The sequence below is a fragment of the Neolamprologus multifasciatus genome, chromosome 6, assembly GCF_963576455.1.
Source record: "Neolamprologus multifasciatus chromosome 6, fNeoMul1.2, whole genome shotgun sequence".
Lineage (NCBI taxonomy): Eukaryota > Metazoa > Chordata > Actinopteri > Cichliformes > Cichlidae > Neolamprologus > Neolamprologus multifasciatus.
In genome coordinates, this window is record NC_140444.1 from 32,340,030 (window position 1) to 32,359,564 (window position 19,535).

A 19,535-nucleotide genomic window follows, 5' to 3' on the forward strand; every position below is an offset into this window, starting at 1 on the left:
ACCATACGATACTCCTCTGTTGACATGGCCGTCCATGAGTTGCTATAGCAACCAGACATTTGTGCTGACCCCTACCTTGCTTTGCATGACAGAGCTGCAGGACGCGCAGTCATAGGGTGAAGATTATCGGTTCGGTCTGATTTATTAGCGCATGCACACAGCTGAACATGCACGTGAACGTGCACTTGTATTAGGCGTGCGTTCACCTCCATTTAGAGACTCATGCATGCATGAATAGTCAAGTGAAAACAAAATATTCATTCAATATTTTTATTTTATATTAAAAATAACATTCATTACAGTAACAGTTGTACAACCAATAATTATAATCTCAAACAACAATAATTACACTTGAGAACCAGAGGATTTCACATCCCCCCCTTTTTTTAAAATAAGTTAAGAAATAAAGTTTTTCTTTTTTCCCCGTGGAGATCATTTTCTAAAAGCATTTATACAATACAGTGTTGGCTATAACTGGCTCACAGCGATCGCTAACAGGCCAGGTCTTTAAGACTTGCTTTAATGTGGATATTCATAGCAGGTTATCTAAGCAGGCATTTAGCTGTTATTCCATTCCATTTTGATCTGGCAGTAGTACAAAATGAGCAGGTTATCGATATTTTCCAGTATATTTAGCTACAGTACACGGTAGAGCACTTCTCTAAAGTCAGTGTTGTATGGTCAGTGTACGGCTACTCCAGTGTTAGATAACTTTAGACATTTTAGGATAAGAGTAAGGTTTGGCATTGAGGCCTGAGCTGCACTCTGCAGTTTCCAGTTATCACCCCAGTGTAAAAATCCAGTTCTCCACGTCTCCAGTCTCAAATTGAGACCCAAACACTTAACTTCCAAGTCCAAGTCGGGTTCTCCATCTGATGAACCACAAGGTTGAAATGAAAGGTGTTACAGTCGCCAATCAATGGCTGCAAACTGCAAAAAGAGTCGACTCTGTTTCAGCACCTCACACACTTCCACTCATCAGTCCAGATCAGCTGGACTTGTGGTTCAACCAAATAAAATTCAGTGTGTCAAACACCCTCTGGTCCACAGAGTTCATATGATTGCACTTTTATAAAATCCTTAACGCTGGATGGGCCGCGGCATCTCTGGAGCAGGTGACTCCGTGTGAAGCCGTCCACTGAAAACAGCAGCACTGTTTGCACCCTCAGCTCTGTCCACACAGTCCGGACTGTCCAACGTTTAAGAAACCCATTCTTCTGGTGTTTCCACATTCCTTTGGAGCAATGTTTCTGGCTGAAATCTTCCTGTTAGAAAGGCAAAAGAAGAGTCGGATAAGTCACATACGTTCACTGTCAGCTTTTTGTCTACACCGATATAATATTTACCTAATAACCCTTGGGTTGCAGGGTACGTTGCATATCCCTACATCATAGGTTTGCCCTTACTTTTACCAAATTTCTGTTTTGTTGTTTCTGTATTAGCTTTTGAAGTCTGCTGCTGATTCAAGATTCTTTATTCGTCTCATGCATAGTTATACAAGTATAACACGCAGCGAAATGTAATACTTGAATCTTGAATTTAAATGCTGGCTGCCACAAAACTCTGAAGACTAAATATGGACGAATTCCTGTATTACTAATTACTGACAGAACCCAGCAGTGGCAGATGGATTTCAGAATTTTTACATTTATCGTTTTATTGAACAAAATCTTAACACTAGTAATTAAAATAACGGCTCAATTAGTCGAAGGTTCTCAGTCATCCAGGTCATCGTAGTCTAAGCTTGGAAAGAAAAGCATCTGGACTTATTTAAATGGCTTGAAGACGTTTCACCTCTCATCTGAGAAGCTTCTTCGGTTCTAGGGTCAAATGGTGGAGAGTCCCAGATTTAACTCCTGTGGGAGTATTCCCCCAAGAGGGGCAATAGGACCCCCTAATGATCCTCTACCTATCTCTTGGCTCATGTGCTCTATCACATGAGCCAAGGGGGAATACTCCCACTGGGGTTAAACTGGGATTCTCCATCATTTGACCCTAGAACCGAAGAAGCTTCTCAGATGAGAGGTGAAACGTCTTCAAGCAACTTAAAGAAGTCCAGACGATTTTCTTTCCAAGCTTAGACTACGATGACCTGGATGACTGAGAACCTTCACAGACAATGGCTCAATTATTTTATCAGCGATCCCAGCATCTATTCAGCCGATAAGACTTCCAAGTACCAGTGCACAGACTACCACCCTCACATTAAACAATATTGTCCCTTCTACAAAGCTTTACATTCACCTCTCTCTCTTAACCCTTAACCCTGTCTGTCTCCTTGATCTTACCTCGCAGGTTTACATGATCATAGCTCTAATGGCTGCTTTGCTGATGCGTTTGCGGTTCTTCCTCCTGCGGCGTGGTGAAGCGGGACGAAACGGAGCTTTACGGGCTGAAGGCGAAATGGGAGCCGCCGTAGAAGAAGCTGGAAGAGATAAAACAGGCAGTAGAAACAGAATGAGTCAACTTTTTCCTGCAGTTGTTTAGCCAAGTTTGATCACAGAACCTTTTCTTGCACAAGTAAGTGAAGCAAAGAGTTAACACATGGTATAGAAATTGTGCAGTGGCTCCAATTGTACCCTGCAGGGCACCAGATAACTTTGAAGCCTGTGTAACAAAGCCTGAGGCTGCCTGCAGGTTTTCCCACAGTCAGAAGTTCAGCCTTCTGACTGCAGAGCTCTCAGGGGATTGAGGAAGAATGGCAGGACACATGTGGCCATGTTGTTTAGTCATACATGTACTCTGAGCTGCTTCCTGCCTGGGAACGCGCACGAGGTAAACTTACAGTGGAGTTGTGTGACAGGTGGCATTTGTTTGTTTGACTGTCAAATTGCACGTAACTTGCTGGAGCGGTGGAACACGAGTAAAGAAAGAGCCGGCTAGATTTTAATGTGGATCCTGACCAGGTTCCTTAAAGGTGCAAAAAACAGAGCACTTGCCACCCAGATATGTCAGTAAAAACTAAAATGATTGTTAACATTGAGTACAATCCACACATCCAGGGTGGTGGTGTGTATCCAAAAATCTGTCCAGCAGTGAGTTTGCTTTTCACACCTTCCACTTAAAAATGTATTAAAAAAAACTATTTGTTTTTTTAATTCAGTTTTCAAAAATGCTGTTTATACACACACACACACACACACAGGCACAGACACACACACACACACATATTTGAACAGTACCTGTTTTAAATGTAGTTGGCTTTGGTCTCTGGTGAGGATGAAGCGGATGAAGATGAGTCTGCTCATTCGGTTCTCTCTGTACCAGCTCCAGAAGTTTCTGCCTCCTTTCTGCCTCTGTTAAGCGACCGTCCTCACCGGTCACATTAGAGTCTTTTATCTTCCCCTGATTGGCCAGCTCTGTGGTGGCCGAGTCCCCGCTGTTGGCTGAGCCACTTTCCTCCCTCTCGTTCCCTTCTTTTTGACTGGCTGTTTCAGTCTCAGCCTGTTTGTGATTTGTGACCTCTATACTTTTTTGGCTGGTCACAAAGTCTTTCTGAATGGTTGTTAATGGAAGGGTGGAGGTTTCTTCAAATTTGGGTGGCTCGGTTTGGCTGGCAGGGGGTGAGGCACTGTCTGACTGGGGAGTGTCGAGGCGATACTGCGTTCTCAGCTCTCGGTCCTCCATTGCTCCGTGGTTGTACTGCTGTGGATAATGTGACTGATGATGATGATGATGATGATGCCTTTGCTGATGCTCTAATAACTGTTGCTGCCTCTTTGTGTGATCAGGATGATGCACTTGGCCCCCACTGTGTGATGTATGCACACCACTTTCCTCCCTGCTCCCTTCAAACCCACTCCCGTGCCCCACTTGCTGTGTACTTCCCATGACACTGTGCTCCGCCCTCACTTCAGATGGCCAGCTGCTGACCGGCCTGGGCAACCCAGGCTGGGGTATCTGATGCACCCTGGGCTGGGTCCAGTGTACAAGCTGGGTGTAAGTGCCATGCTGCCACTGCCTCACCGCCGGCTCACGCTCTTCAGGACCGTAATGCTGCTGGTTGTACTTTAGGTCATCGTGGCGATGGAGGTCGGCCTTGGAAGTCTGAGTCTTTGGTGAAGGGGGCTGAACGAGCCGAGGAACGTGGGAGGACGGTGGCGGCTGTTGTGGGGGAGGTGGAGGAGGAATGGGGTTAGAGGGAACAGATGAGGAGGAAAAGGAGGACAGGCTCTGGCACCTGCAGCTGACGTGATCTTCTACTGGGATGATGGGTTTTTCATAATGGGGCTTCTTGTTAATGTATTGAATCTTTATCACCTGGCAAAAAAAGGTGGAAAAAGATCACAAAATTAGCACAACTGATTGTGATTTTAAAAAAAAATCAGAAATACAGAACTAAACTAGGAAATTATCTCTGTATATGTATTGAGGAAGTTTTTGAATGAGTAGCAAAGAGCTCTAATTGCTGTTGACACTTTCAGACACGTTAGCATATCAAGGCTATTTGATGGATCCTAGTCGAGACTTGTTTTCTCTTTTTAAAAAGAAAAAAATGTTGATTTACCTGTTCTTTAAGCGTCATGCATAGACTCAGGTTGCAAATCAATTAACAATGTCAGTCTAAGTCACTTCAGGCAATCAAATAAAAATCACAACTCAGACCTTAGGCTAGCTTTTAGCCTTTGTACTCCTTTAAACTGGCTAATATGTTATATAATTCTGTAAATGTGCATCCAAAACCATATATTAGACAATATTAACCACTCGTGACTCTCAGTTACTCCCTGAAGTCATTAATGGGAGCTGCATGATCTGCATACCTGTAGGTATCTGGTGGAGGTGACTATAGGGACACACTCCATCCGTGGACTGTTGCAGCAACCTGAACACCGCTGCACCTCCACACATGGCGGCCACAATAAGAAGTTGGCATTGCGGCGATCTAGCATAGACCTCGTTACTTCCATCACCTCTGTTCGCACTTTACAGGCCGCCTGCTGGGCTGGCTGCGCCTCCGCTGTTAGGAGAGAAGAGAGGCAAAGGCAAGGATGAATTTGTGAGTTATAGTAGAACTAGCATACGAGGTAAAAAAAAAATAAAAAAAAAATAAATAAATGATTTTGAGGGATAAAAAGGTAGATGCAGAAACTTACCAAGACTTCTAATGTAGCGACCATGGGAGCCTTTTGGGAGAATATCATGCACGTCCTCTTCCTCTTCTACAAGAGAAGAAAGGAGAGGGGATCAAAGGATGAGAGTTAGCAGTGAACTTAATAGCAGTCTTGGGTAAAATTAAGCAAGCACTTTCACAGGCAACAGAAACCCTGTATAACAAGTCCGTTAGGGCAGTTTTTAGCCAAACTCATTGTTCACTACACAAAGGAAGCCATTTTTTTCCTCCACTAAAACAATTAGGCTATTTTCTGCTACAATTTGTCTCGCTGCTGTCAAGAATACTGTTGAGGCGAGATATGATCAGTTAAATATAGCTCGTGCATGGAACTGTGAGCGTATGTTTGCACTCTCACATATGTCGTCATTTCACACTCTACCCTCTAAGCCCTAATTATATCCCTGGGTATAGATTGCATGTGGCTACTGCGTGTGTCAAAGTGCAGTACATTAATGTATGAAGTGCTATTTGGCAGCACAAATGAATTGCCTGGTTCAGCCAGAGAGCAGATCGTTAGGTTCTCAGAAGCTAATTTCTCATTTTATCTGAATATTTGTCTGTTTCTAATTGGATTGGAGAGCTGAATCTTGTCGTCCTTATTCATATATTAATATCTGACTCATTTAATTTTTGCTAGCTGGCTAATCAGCAGGCTGTATAGCTCATTCTGCTAATTCTGATAGCATTTTATTTCATGTTAAATCTCTTTCTGAGGGCCAAGGCTTTCATGTTTTTATTAACGTGAGTACATATATTTACACAGCGATAACAAGAGAAAATGGAAAATGCAAAACTGAGAAAAATATATTTCTAAACATAGCATAATGCTAATGAACGTGTGCCTAAATGCTAACAGTAACAATACTAGCCTTGCTAGCATTTTAGCTAACAAAAAGAATGGTAACAATAGCATTTCACATGATGGTGTTTACGCCAGTTTCACATCATAAAGCAGTCAACTCTTCAACTGTTCAACTCTTTGCCTCATTGATTTTAAACACAGCATTATTGTTTATTATTGTGTATTGTATTTATCAATACACAATAAAAGTTTAATGGATAATTTGCACTAAATACAAAGTACAGCTCAGGCTTACGTCACTCATTCTGAAGATGTCAAACACCTTTTGTACCCTATTTGTGCAGGAAAAAGCCCAAACGTTAACCATTCAATAGTACCAGAGAAAAATTCAGTGATTCAAGTTTGGAACAAAGCAAACTTAAAGAAGATAGACCTGAAGCAGAGTTCCAACATCCACTGAGTCATGACAGAATTTAAGATGCTGAACAATTAAATTTGAACACTGGCATTGCTTAAAAAAGAAGAAAAATAGCAGTAAAATGAATCATTCGTACTTTGTCATCTCAGAATCTTTATAAAACTAAACCTCAAAAAATAACTGGCTTCAGCCAAAAAAGGGAAAAAATAGTTTGATCTGCTATAAAAACAAACTTTGAGTCACTTCCTCGTGTCCTGTTTCTGAGCATCCTTCCCATTGCTGGTTCCTCTCTGTGGTTGACGTTATGTCACTGCTTTATTTATGCATTATGGAATGATCAAAAGTCTGTCTATTAATATATGTATCTGTGACTTGAGTCCTCTAAAGGGTAAGACTATAATTAATTTTTTGATCACCCGCTGGTGCACATTTGTGGGCAACTTAGTTTGGGTGCAGGCATAGCGGGGGGAGGTCTGTGTCTGTTATACAAACATCCATAACTCAAAACCAAGAGAGGAATCCAGAGCAGGAGAACAATGTAGTGACCTTGTGTTGAAGGCCTCTCTCTCTCTTTCTCTCTCTCTCCTTTTCAGTTTGTCAAACACACAAGGTCACTGCTACTCTCTCCTCCCATCTTTCCTCTTGTCATCAAACTGCTCTGTGGGTACACCCAAATGCTTACCTCCTCCACGTCAGTCTTATTACTTTCTGTATATGTGCGTGTGTGCGTGTGTGCACGTGTGCGTTGTCGTAATTAGTACCTATTGCATCGGTCTCCTCCTGCAGAAGTAGCTTCAGGTCTTCCACAGAGGAGATGGGAGAGTTCCTCACCAGGTTGACCAGAGATGAAGGGAGTGGATCGCCCTGTTGAGACAAACACAAGCATTTGTAGTAAATCATAATAATTTTCTTGGAAACAACTTCTATTGTGAGGTAAGCCCAACGGAAAATAGAACACACATGGATACATGGAGGTTTTTGAATTTCAGCATCTTTCTCAAAGTGACTTACTCAAGATTACCAAGCCGCTAATCAAAGTGACATTGCATCCTTTTCAATTCAATACCCAAAGAAAGACGAAACCCCAACAACAGATAACCCCAGAGTGAGCAAGCACCTTGTGACAGTTGGAAGAAAAAATCTCTTTTAACAGGAACAAACCTCTGGCAGAACCATGTGGAAGAGAGCCGGAGATGAATGATAAAAAACTATGATATCTGCTTTAAGGCAGTTTTTTCTCACTTTCCATGTTTGCCTATCAGGAGATAGCTCTACAAGTCAAACCTAAACTGCCCTTTTTTTCCTGTGTGGTGTGGATATTTTGCTAGTGAAACAAAGCTGGTGTCAAATGCCTTGTCACAAAACCTGCACGACTCCAACACCAACACAAGAACTTTATTGGCTGTTCGAGGGCTAAAGTCAATCTTGAATTGCAATTAACTGCATCTCTTGTTTGGGAAGGAAATGCAGGTCTAGTCTGGGTTTCAAGTCCAAGAACCTGACCCTGAACTGTGGCACAGTTATTATTTTACACAGGAGGCAGGGAGTGTCCTCTTTGTAGAGGAAAGAATGCATTCATGGGAAAACAGCACCACACATATACACCATGAATACACGGGCTCGCTGTGTTTTAAAGATTTCGGATCTTCGATTAATTTGGGTGATTATTTCTTACAATGCCAAATGAGGAAGAGGAATGACGTGCATGAAACAGCAGAAGACAGTTGAAAATGTATCACAACAGTTACACAACTAGATAGAATTGTGCGCTGGCGGATTGAGAGAGACACGAGGGCTGGCGTACAATATCTCAGTCCTTGATCTCCAGTTGAAATTTGCTCCACTTTCGCTTCCTCCATCAAAGGAAATGATGGTTGTGATTGGTGTTTGTTGCTCCCTCCTTGGCCGTTTACCCGCAAGGACTATTTTCCCCTTTTCTCTGAATCAATCCTGACCATTTTTGTTCTTTTAGTTCAGTTGCAGTCCACCAGCCTAAACCATGAAGTTTGTGTTGTAAAACAACACAAAAAGGAATAAAAAATATCCTTTAAGTTATGCAAGAAATCTCAATATCAGTCAAAAAAATAAAAAATAGAGAGAGAGAGAAGTCATGTATTAATGAGTGAAGTTTTAATGAAAAGTACTCCACGATTTCATTATGGATTCAGCGTCGCTGTTTTTAAGGGCTGACCCTTGTGGTTTCTTTATCGAGATCAAAGGCGGATGACTCAAAAGTCATTGGCACATTTTGCTGTGGTTGGCTCTAAGTTCGCGCTATCTCCAAGCAGTTGGAATAACACTTCATAGTGTCACATGCCAGAAAAATGCCAAAACAAATCAGGCAGTGTTACGATCATGTGGATAACTCTCAGAGAGAGGCGGGAAAATGAAAGCAGCGAAGTAGATACGGTCTCTTTAATGATGATGAAAAAATGTGTGGCCGTAAATGTGTTTATATTATCCGTTTTATCTCCCGTGAACACTTCAACTGTAGCAGTCATCATGATCAGGGTCTCTCCTGACACAGCTAGTCAGGTGAGTTTTATGTAACACCAGACATCTGTCTTTACAGATTTACTGTCCAATTTCTCAATGTGTCTCCTATGGTTTTGTGAAGCTTATTTGCAAATGCAAAGGTCCCCAAACTTGAGACGTTTCTTATGATTTTAACAGTAAACCGATCTTTCTGATGAGGTGCACTCGAGGGGCATCATCAGTGTGCACCCTCTCTGCTTTATTCCGTTTTACATTTCAAAGCAGCCGTTTTCAGTTAAAATTCTGCACCTAAATTGAGCAGAAGCATGATTAATGTTGTTAGGAGCACCCGTGTTAGGTTTTTCCACACACAAGTGCAAAGATTCAGATCTTCTCTGATTATATTTGATTTGCAAGCTGTAAGTCTGGAACAGCTGTGTTAATGCTGCAGACATCTAGAAGAGGCAGAGCAGCTCATCTGTTAATTAGAAGGTTGGTGGCTCGACTGGCTCCTCCAGTCAACGTACTAAAGTATCCTTACACAAGATACTGACTCCTGAGTTGTTCACCAGAGTGTGAACGTTTGATAGAAAGCACTTGGACACAGACAAATAATCCTTGTATGAATGTGTGTGTTTATGAGAGATGTTGTATAAAAGAGTAGAAGAGCACCACACAAGAATCAGTCCATATCTACCATCACAATAAAGAACCTTCCATCTCCATCTTTCACCTTGTTAGCCTTTACATGTTTTACATGTGCTTCATGCAGGCTAAAAATAAGTCAATACAGACTTAACAAGCAATTGAAACCCTACCCTCCCAGGTAAGGCCCTGCTGGACTACTGAACCTGCAATTAGCCAAATCCAAGCCTACCATCAGTGGACAAGATTTTCTAAAGCTTCAAAACAAAGCTAAGAGGCAGTGTAGTGGCCTAGCTCCCTCTCAAACTACCTGATGACAGTAGGCTCAGTGATCACTGTGGTTTTTATTTGTTTGCTTCTTTGTTGCCAAAAAGACTCCCCGTTTGTCATGAATATACCAACACTGTCTCTCAGATGAGCTGACAGATATGACTGCATACACTATGAGACTAAACGAATAAGTCAGTGTAATATCTCCTTCTCCTCACCCCCAACCGGTCACAGCAGGTGGCTTCCCCTCTCTGAGCTGGGATCTGCAACATGCTTCTTCTTGTTAACCCTTTAAGACCTACCATAGAACCAAGTCCGCCAGAACTTATATTATATTTTTACATGTTGTAGTGCCATTTTTGGGAGCATTTCAAGTTGCTATACATCAATACAACCATTATAGCCCAAATTTTAGTAATATGTCTGCATTAAGTGCATAGTAATTACATAAATTTCAAAAACGTGCAATAAACTACAAAAAAATTTAAAATCGTTTTTGTCTTTTTAACATATATTTCTAGTTAGAGAAATTTATGCGATAGTTCGCACTGATGGACATAGGAAGTGTTACGAACAGCTGATCGGATCGGGAAAGCGTGTTTCTGGAATATTGTGTTTTTGTTGCTGCAAGTGCTTTTTATGCAGTTTTTGCAAAGCTATATGTGGAAGGAAACTGTGACCCAGGGCAAGATGATGGCATAAGATGTAAGTACAACTCCTCTGGTTTCATATGCAAAAAACTATTGCGCTAGCTTACGTGGTTGCAGATCTGAAAATAGTTACGCAAAACGGAGCGTGCCCGCTCTGACCAGCTTTAAAGGGTTAAAAAGGAGATTTTCCTTCCCACTGTCACCAAGTGCTTCATAATAGGGTTTTTTGTCTATATTATTGTAGGGTCTTTACATTATAAAGCTCCCTGAGGTGACTAATGTTGTGATTTGGCGTTATATAAATACAACTGAATTAAAATTATAATCAATGTTTTCCTTAGGATGATCACCTGTTTAAAGTCTATCCTCTGTCTGATCCAGAATGATTTCTTTTATCATCATTTCATAGCCTCCTATACGTTCATTTCCCCGGCTAGCTTTCTGTTCTTTTGTCTCCTTCTGTCTGCTTTGTGGGCGTTGATGGCTCAGGACACCTGGATGACTTTCACGAGCCATTGGCTGACCTAGTTAAGCAAACACACATACTCACAGTCTCTTACACACTCAACCTCGCCCCCTCTTTTCCCGTTTATGTACAGATGCTTAACCACTTAACTGTCTGCCAAATTTGTCCAGCAAGCACTGCAACAAACTTGCACTCACACAGGCTGTTTCCACTATGCAAGAAGCTCTCATTACAGCCCTAGTGCTAATTGCAAATGCACACAAACACATGCAGGCACAAACACTCACAGAGAAATTAAAGAGCTGAGCAGTGAGACAGGGAATAGTTTCTCACTTGGACATGCAACAACCCCCTGGTTAAAAAATAAAGAACACGAATGAGAGGACAAGTTAAAAACAGTGGTTTGAGCAGAAAATCGCTCAAATCGCTCAGCACAATAAATTAAATATCCTGGCTTATACAAATCTATTTTCTGCTGTGTGTGTGTGTGGCTGAGCTTATGGGTTAAAATAAGCGTATACGGGATGTCACGGTCCGCGAGGAGGTCATACACACATTCGTGATGACACACTGCATGGGGCCTGTGAGGAAGCCTGGAAGGCAAAGAGTTTGCATGGAATGTTTGAGGAGAAAGGCGAAGTGTAATGGAATGTAATTATGGGGCCAGCTGACTGACACACACACACACACACACACACACACACACACACACACACGTAATCAGAAGCACAGACCCTGGAAAAAAATAAACACAAAATAACAGCAAATCTATATCTGTGTCTACTGACTCATAATCACACCGTGGTATCACAACACATGCCTCCTTTTATAACAGATGAGGCAGACTGCCAACTTACTACTGCATAAACTGATAGACTTGAAGACAACAGTGGGAACTCTCTCACTTACGCACAAATATACAAACAAGCTGAATACAAAGATCATGACCGCCACCCAACACACACCCACACACACAATCCAACCATGACTGCAGGGATGAGGGTACGGATGATGGATGGAGAGCCAACATGAGGACAAAGGGGAGCGGACGGGCGGGAGAAGAGATGAGCTGAGATGGGAAGAATAAGGAGGAGGAGGAGATGTGAACAAAGTGACTGCAGCTACACAAGTCTGATCATTACAGCAAGTGCCACTTCTATAATTTGGCGGCTTTTAAGTGAATCTTGTGTTTGTACATTGCGTAAGTTCTTCTACACACACATTATTTGCACAGTAACCAAAAGGTGGAAATAATAACTTAATTAGCCATTTAGTCACTTGTCTAACAAAATTGAGAGATAGTCTTTCCTCTCAGCTCCTCACTTGTGAGCTGCTGCTTCTCTTTGTCTCAGTAGTCTTGTTTGGATTTTGGCCTGACAGCTTTGCCCAAGCAATTTTAAACATTTCACTCCAAATACAGTTGGATTAATGATAAAATAATAAAAAATAATAATAGACTTCAACAGCATAAATAGATCCACTGCTCAGGATAAGTCTTCACTATGTAAACCTGTTTCAAAGTAAAAGCCTGACTGCTATTTTATTAACTTCTTTTTTTTTTTTTTTATCCTTATGGGATAGCTCAGTAGGTAGAGCATGATCATGAAGGTCAGGGATTCAAATCCACTGAACGGCTACCCTGAGTAAGGTACCGTCCCCGCACGTTGCTCCCCGGGTGCTAGATTGGTGGCTGCCCATTGCTTCACTGTATGAAATGCAGAGAGGCATTTCACCACAGGGATCAATATATTATTATTATTACGGTGGCCCCGAGAGGTCAAAAACACTGTAGCTTAATTAAACATCACCAAATTGAAAAATGCTGCAAAAATAAACTAAACTATATTAGAGCTGGTTTTAATGCAATCATCTTAAAAAGCTAGAAGTGAACCCTCCAATGGTAGCTCACAAAACAACGGCGGCATCGCAGTGGCTACTGCCATCTTTTATATTCAGTCTACAATATTTCCATTGTTTTTCATTTTCATTCTGCATTACATAAGACTGACTTTTCTCTAAAAATGAACTGCACAGGCTTACAAACAAATACTCTTATGTGCCACTGCACTTTTTCTATTTGACACACATGCACTCACTCAGAGGCATAACCCCTCTGCAGTACACACAAATACAAAAAAAAAAAAAAACACGAGCACATATGTCCGCTAACACATACACAGCTACGCCCGGTCACGTATCCAGATGTGCACCACACCACAGAAATACACACACCGCTACACGGGACACAAAGTCCATGAAATCCCTGGCAGATTAGTTGTTGTTCTTATGTAAAATGGATCAAGCCGACAGGCAGCAGCAGCAAATCATCCCCGCTCGACCGCAGAGACAATAGTCAGACAACAACCTGTTCAGGAGCCACCAATCAGCATCTGTGATTTGATCAGCAGAAGATGAAAGAATTAAGGTCTGACCTGATGCGTGGGGGCTTTTGTGTATTTGACTCCAGTTCCATTTAAATGGATTTTAAAAAATGAAATGTAACAACTCTGTGTGTGCATTCACACTTGTACCTGTTTGATGCATGATGATGCAAAAGAAGTGACAGTTTGACAGCATTACCCTTTAACAGCAGGCAGAAAAAAGAGTTCTTGCCACATAAATTAAAATAAAGATTTGGGGTTTAACTGATAACAACAACCTGCAATGTCACGATGTAGCTGAATTACCTGCGTGTGGAGTGGAGTGTTTTCCACCAACAGATGTGACCAAACTAAGACAGCCAAAGACTTCATTTTGCAACGAGTGGGCCAAACACTGAGAGATACACTGACTTAACAAGTAAATTCATAATGCTAATTAACCCAAGTGTGCTGGCCTACAATCTAGGGGCCACAAATCTAACTCCCACCATACTTGGGTTCAACACAGTGAAGTTACTGAACCTCTGAAGCAGTAGCACACTGTCAAAGATGAACTGTGCAACACTGTAGTGTAGTAAATGTTCTAAGTGTATAAAGGAAGACTCCATTTGTTAGTTCCAACCCTTACAGGATGATGTGGTTTTGAGGAAGAGAACCTGAAATTGGTAAAAAGGAGATCACACAAAATTTCAGGTCAACTAAGGTCTAGTCACACTTTCATTCACCTCAACGGTGTTACAACGCAAACAATGTATATACTGCATATATGCATGTACTGAGTTGCCTTGGACAGAGCTAACCATGTAGGAGGCTATCACGAATAGAAGTGTTAACACGACTAAGTGTGACATTCATGCAACACTGGGCTAGATCTTTTGGCATGTTCACTGTGGCACTATATTTCTTGTATCAACTTAATCGTTGAGTTTAAGCACAGCTAAAAATGTAGCTTGACCTTACTCAAATAACACTCACGAGGGTGTTTCGAAGGTGCCAACATTTTTTGTGATTTAGATGTGAATTATTTTTTCCCAGGGCTCCAGGGAAACAAATGAATGACACTGCGAAAAACTTGTGCACCATCTCGTAAGGGGAAGTCCCAGCTGGTTAAATATTCTTGTGATCATGATTATGTGCTAAAGTGGTCCACAGCAAGTCCAAACAATTACAACTACTACATATGTATAAGATATTTACACATTATGTTTGTTTTTTTACTGTAATTATACATGTACAGTCTTTATTTGGACAACTATGCATTTCTGTTCGCAGAGATATACATAGCAGCTGGAAAAATGGGTATCCTTAAAGAATCAATTCCATAGAAAGATGATTTTAAAGGTGTGGTGACAGAGGCCCTTGGTGTATTTGCCATGACAACAAAAACAACAGCTATGTTGATGGATGGATTTTGGCTCCAGCTCTTTAGACTGGTATAACTCCTGATGCTGGGCCACTAGCCAAGGCCCACCCTCAACCTGGCTTCCCCGCTCTCTCTGTGACACTGTTACTCTCAATACATCGCGAATATGACCTTCTCAAAACGTGACAGACAGAGAAGCAGATAATGCACAAGCTGCAGAGGCACAGAGAGATAATTGAACAGACTCGTGCACAGGTTCACCCATATAAACACACAAACTGTACATTTTCTCTTTTACTTGGCCCATAATGTGTAACAGGAAACATCCACCAACCGTTCGTAAAATCACCTCAGGGAGTAATATATGTCAAACACTTACTCACAAGTCAAGAATTCAAGTTGGCTCACTATGTGACATATCACAGTCTGAACATGAACTCACAACCGTGTTGACGGTTGTGTTCACTGATATTAGATCCTACCTTTGGAAAACTGTATTCTCAGGTTAGTAACGATCAGAATAAGAAAGACATCCTGCCAGTCCCATCCAAAACATCTACATGCTAATGGTTTCAAACTCATGACCTTTTGCAGGCTTCTCAGTGTGTCCTGGATGTCTCACGGGTGGCCCTAAAGCCAACCATTTTTCCCACGCAGACATAATGTTTAAGCCTTTAAATTAAAAAAAAAAAAAAAAAACGGACAAAAGTTTTGCTACAAATATAAAATACCAATCTTAAATCAAAATTCATTTTTTGTGGTTGCTTTTCAAGACAGATCACCTCGGTCTTACTACCTCCATCATCCTTAAATCAACAGTGCGACTATATTGATTCTTAACCTGTGTCCTCTCGTAAATATTTACCAGCACGTCCCACAGTCTTACCTCAGCGCTGCCGAGCCGGAGACGGGCCGCCAAAAGCGCAGCCAGCAGCAGCACCAGGACCCAGGACCTCATGTTTCCGCCCAGCCAGAGGAGCCGCAAGCGACCGGCTGGGCATTTAGCACTTCGGTGTCCAATCCCCCGGCTGCACCGAGCGTCCTCCCGGTGTTGTGTGCTGACCTCTGGTGCAAAGCACGCACTGTTAAATATCCCAAAATGTGTCACTGCCTACAAGCGCCGCTTGTCCAAATGTTTGCTCACGGTGACTCACGCGCAGGCTAGACGTCTGACTCTGTCCATACCGCTTTTTTAGAAAACTCGGGAGACGTCAAGGGTACCTTACAGTGCGCTAAGTGCGTAACGCCGGGTGTTGGGAAACAACAAAAAATGCAGCTACACAGTTCCTGCTATATCAGCATGTAATGCAAAAGACAGTCCAAATAACGTCCTCCAAATATGCATATAAAAAGATTCGTGCGCGTGTGCCAAGGTGTTCGATTCGTCCACTTTCTGGATAAGAAAAAAAATCCAGTAAAACTGATTAAATCGCAAGTTCTCGCTCCAAAACTGCAGTTAAATGTAACAATTATGCAAGTTCATGGTAACATTTTGAGCCCCACATCTCCAAAGGTCCGTGCGTAAAAGTTGGTTCACCTTGGACTTGCGCGTCGCGCGTAATTCTCTGGACTCTGCTGTGAAATAAAAGTCAGATTGTTCTTATCCCAGCGCGGTTTATCTCACTGCAAAACCCGAGCGTGTTTCTCATTAATAGCTGCTCTTTTATGTCTCGTGCTTGGCTGCGTGTCTGTTCCTCCTCCGGGCGCTCGTTCATCCGCTGGATCAGGTTGTTCTCTCCCGTCGTGCCTCTCTCCTCTCTGATTGCGACTCGAGCGGCGAGTCGCTTTTCCGAATCGAAGCAGCTTGAAGTTTAAAAATCAAGCTGGACTGATGGAATGAACACGTACCGGAAAGCATCTGATTTGATATTTTAAAAATAAACTATTCCTGTTTTGATAGTCATTCAGCCTCGTATTTATCATGATATAGCGATATTCTACGTGGGTATCCACTCAAATCACGAATTTCCACTAAATTCTAAGACACAGCGTTTCATTTATTAATATATATGGCGTGGGAAATTTTTATTTTGAAGGTTTCCCCGCGGAAGTCTGTATCCTTATGTTGCCAAGTTGCAATTGACGTAAAAGTCGTAAAATTTTCTCCCGGGGTTCGGTTTTCTCTTTTTGCCACCACCTTCTTATTAGTCGCAAGGAAACCCAAGAGCCTGTGGGTGCTCTTAAAGGGGAAGTCTGTACTATAATAGATCGAATATTATTTTCCATCTGAATAAATCTCAGTCTCAGTCTCAGTCTGTGTTCATAATGTCAAACTGTCATATTTGGTGACAAAGTCTTTACGCCATATATTAAAATGCAGCTGTGTGGTTCAGCTGGGGAATTCTTCCTTTCATCTCAGTGATAATCCACTGCGGCACTTTTAGAATATGAGAAAGAGAAAATAGATGTGTTCAGCAAATTCAGCCCGCTTTATAAAGTTAAGAGTCAGAGCTCAAACAAACAGTTTCACTAAAAAGTCTAAGCATTTGCTGTAATCTGGTTGGATTATAGTTTAGATTGAACGATTGGGGGTGGGGGTTAGCAAACAGCACAAACCAAACAGAAGCAGAAAGTCCGGACAATCCTTTGATTGCATTTTGAAAGCACTTCACTGGCTGCGCTGCTTCAGTTGTTTAGACAAGGTGAACTCCACCTGTTACCAAGATAGAGATGGACTGTCTGCCAGACACATTAAAAAAACGACAAATTCAGATTTCTTGCTCTACCGAGAATGTCAGAATGTGCAGAATATGCAAAATAGCTTGGTTTGTCCTCACACACTGTCGCAGCATCACGACAAGCTGATTCTTATCACGTTTGTTTCACATGTTTTCAAAAGGACTGCAGGCAAATTATTTTCATCCTGCTGAGATAAGCCGTCAGCACTTTGAATATCTAAAAGTACTAGTAAGATTTACATTATCCTCTGGTACAGAACTTTACCTACAAGGCTTTAAAGATGGACTATTATGGCATGTTTCTCTTTTTCTTTTTAAAAAAGAGCATCAAAGGGCTTTATTTTACTGGCCTTTAGAAAGTCATCCTGCTCTATTGGGGAGAAAAAACTATTTTTGTTTTGAACTGAGAAGCTTGGTGACTTGAAGATAAATGCACTCTCGCTGTAGACAGTGAATGTTTTCCAGGAAGCTCATTTTGGGGTCATGGCTTGATGGACCACTGTGGAAGCCGGGAGTCACGTTAGATTCTTCCTCACTGCTGAGGGAAGACAGAGGAAGCAGGCATCCCTCTTTAGCTATTCTTAGACCACATGCACACACATGCACGTACTTACACACTAGCAAATTGGCAGACCTTGGGATCACTCTGCTGTCAATGACAGGATGAAGTGTGACCTTTCAAATGTAATAATGAAAGCATGGTGCATATACAGTTTGTGTGCATGTATCAACTTTAAAGCGTATCACGTTTACAGCGCTGCTTGCTGTCAGTTCTGAAGGTTCAGCATAAAATTCCTGGTATGTCAGACAGGAAGGATACAAACCACACACACGCACATGTGTTTGAGCAGGTGAACTACTGCGGAACAGCTTGCACAGCTGTCCGTGACACTGGGAGACACAGATGTGCGAATACAGTCTCTGTTTTTTGTGGCATCTCAAAGCCAGGGGAGGCACAAACTTACTGTTTGTGCCTCCCATGGCAAAGTCAAATGGCTTTGACTTTGCCATTTTGCAAAGTCAAAGCCATTTTGACTTTGCAAAATGGCTTTGCAAAGTCATTTTGATAAGACAGTGAAACAAAAGCAACAGAGCTGTTAATAGCTGCACTGAAAATATACTCAATTCAATTCTATTTTATTCGGTTTTATTTATATAGTGCCAAATTATGACGGTCACCTCAAAATCTCTGAAAGAAGTCTCAAGTGGACATTCAAGGTACTGCAGCTTTTTGACATTTTAACATTTTGTGTGTTCATTATGAATTGGAAATAAATATGTTTACTGGAGGATCCACATTCACGTGGTTGCAAAAATAAGATCAGACTAAAGAAAACCCCTCAAAAACTAAATACGGACAAAAAAGACTAATTCATTTCCTCTGACCAGAGTCAACTAACAAGTAATCAAAGGAGGTTTCAGCCTCAAATTTCATAGCCGAAGTTGGTTTAATTCAAACAGCATATCTGGTTTGTACCACATGAAGGTTGTCATACCATTCGTTTGCTTTCACTCTCACACTCTCTTTCTTTTTTTAAACCTTGCTGCACATGTGAGTCTGTGTAAGAGCGATAATTAACTTCCTGTCTAATATCCTTATCTAATTAAAAGGGGAAATTTCATCCCCTCTCTCCTGTTGCTGACTTCCTCTTTCACCACAGCCAGTTGTAGAATGAAGAAAACAAATGCTGCGCTCCTACCAAAGTTCAAGCTCGTGTCAAAGATTTAACACACTTAACATTGGAAGCTTGTCCTGCTGCTACCTTGGCGGTCTGTCTCATTTAAGGCTTATTGAATCTTAACCAAGATGATTTTCCTGTTATATTCTAGAGGATCAAAAGTTGAAAAGTTTTGTTTGGATTCACGAGTTATCGTTAAAAATCTCTCCTTTGTTTAAAGCCAAGTGGGGTCACAGTGAAGAAAAATGGGCAAAGATAAACCCTGAAGTAGGCATTTAAGGATCACTGAAGACTTATAATACTTTATTTTCATCCCTAATATCTGCTCTATTTTTAACTCCATAAACTCATCCTGCGCAGTAAAATATTCTGATGTATTTCCATTCTAGTAAATAAAATGTTATAATTATTGTTATGATGAACTGATGCATTCAGATGGTGTTTCATTAGCCAGAGGACTGCGTTATAGGATGAAAATGGAAGAAAACTGAAAATGTCACAAAGTGGACTTCAGCGAATGGCTAGCTTTTGAAGCTAGCCATAAAACAGCTAGCCATAAAACAGCTAGCCATAAAACATAAAAGCCTATCCC

The 19,535-nt window shown here is 41.5% G+C and overlaps 1 protein-coding gene across 1 annotated transcript; it reads right to left on the bottom strand.

Moving 5' to 3' along the window:
• Positions 1-256: 256 nt before the first annotated feature.
• Positions 257-16,389, bottom strand: LOC146517406 (uncharacterized). The gene is made up of 7 exons (XM_085162231.1): positions 15,473-16,389; positions 7,098-7,200; positions 5,097-5,162; positions 4,764-4,960; positions 3,183-4,260; positions 2,289-2,425; positions 257-1,265 (listed from the first exon to the last, which is right to left on the bottom strand). The coding sequence occupies exons 1-6, from the start codon at positions 15,542-15,544 to the stop codon at positions 2,298-2,300; spliced, it is 1,644 nt and encodes a 547-aa protein (XP_085018357.1). The 5' UTR covers positions 15,545-16,389; the 3' UTR covers positions 257-1,265; positions 2,289-2,297.
• Positions 16,390-19,535: the final 3,146 nt, after the last annotated feature.

Bases quoted from the DNA above. Each gene is read 5' to 3' on its own strand.
- LOC146517406 (XM_085162231.1), bottom strand. From the start codon at position 15,544: ATGAGGTCCTGGGTCCTGGTGCTGCTGCTGGCTGCGCTTTTGGCGGCC. The intron at 5,163-7,097 runs GTACTAATTACG...CTTCTCTTGTAG, and splicing joins GGAGGAGACCGATGCAATAG to AAGAGGAAGAGGACGTGCAT. The intron at 4,961-5,096 runs GTAAGTTTCTGC...CTCTCCTAACAG, and splicing joins TCGCTACATTAGAAGTCTTG to CGGAGGCGCAGCCAGCCCAG.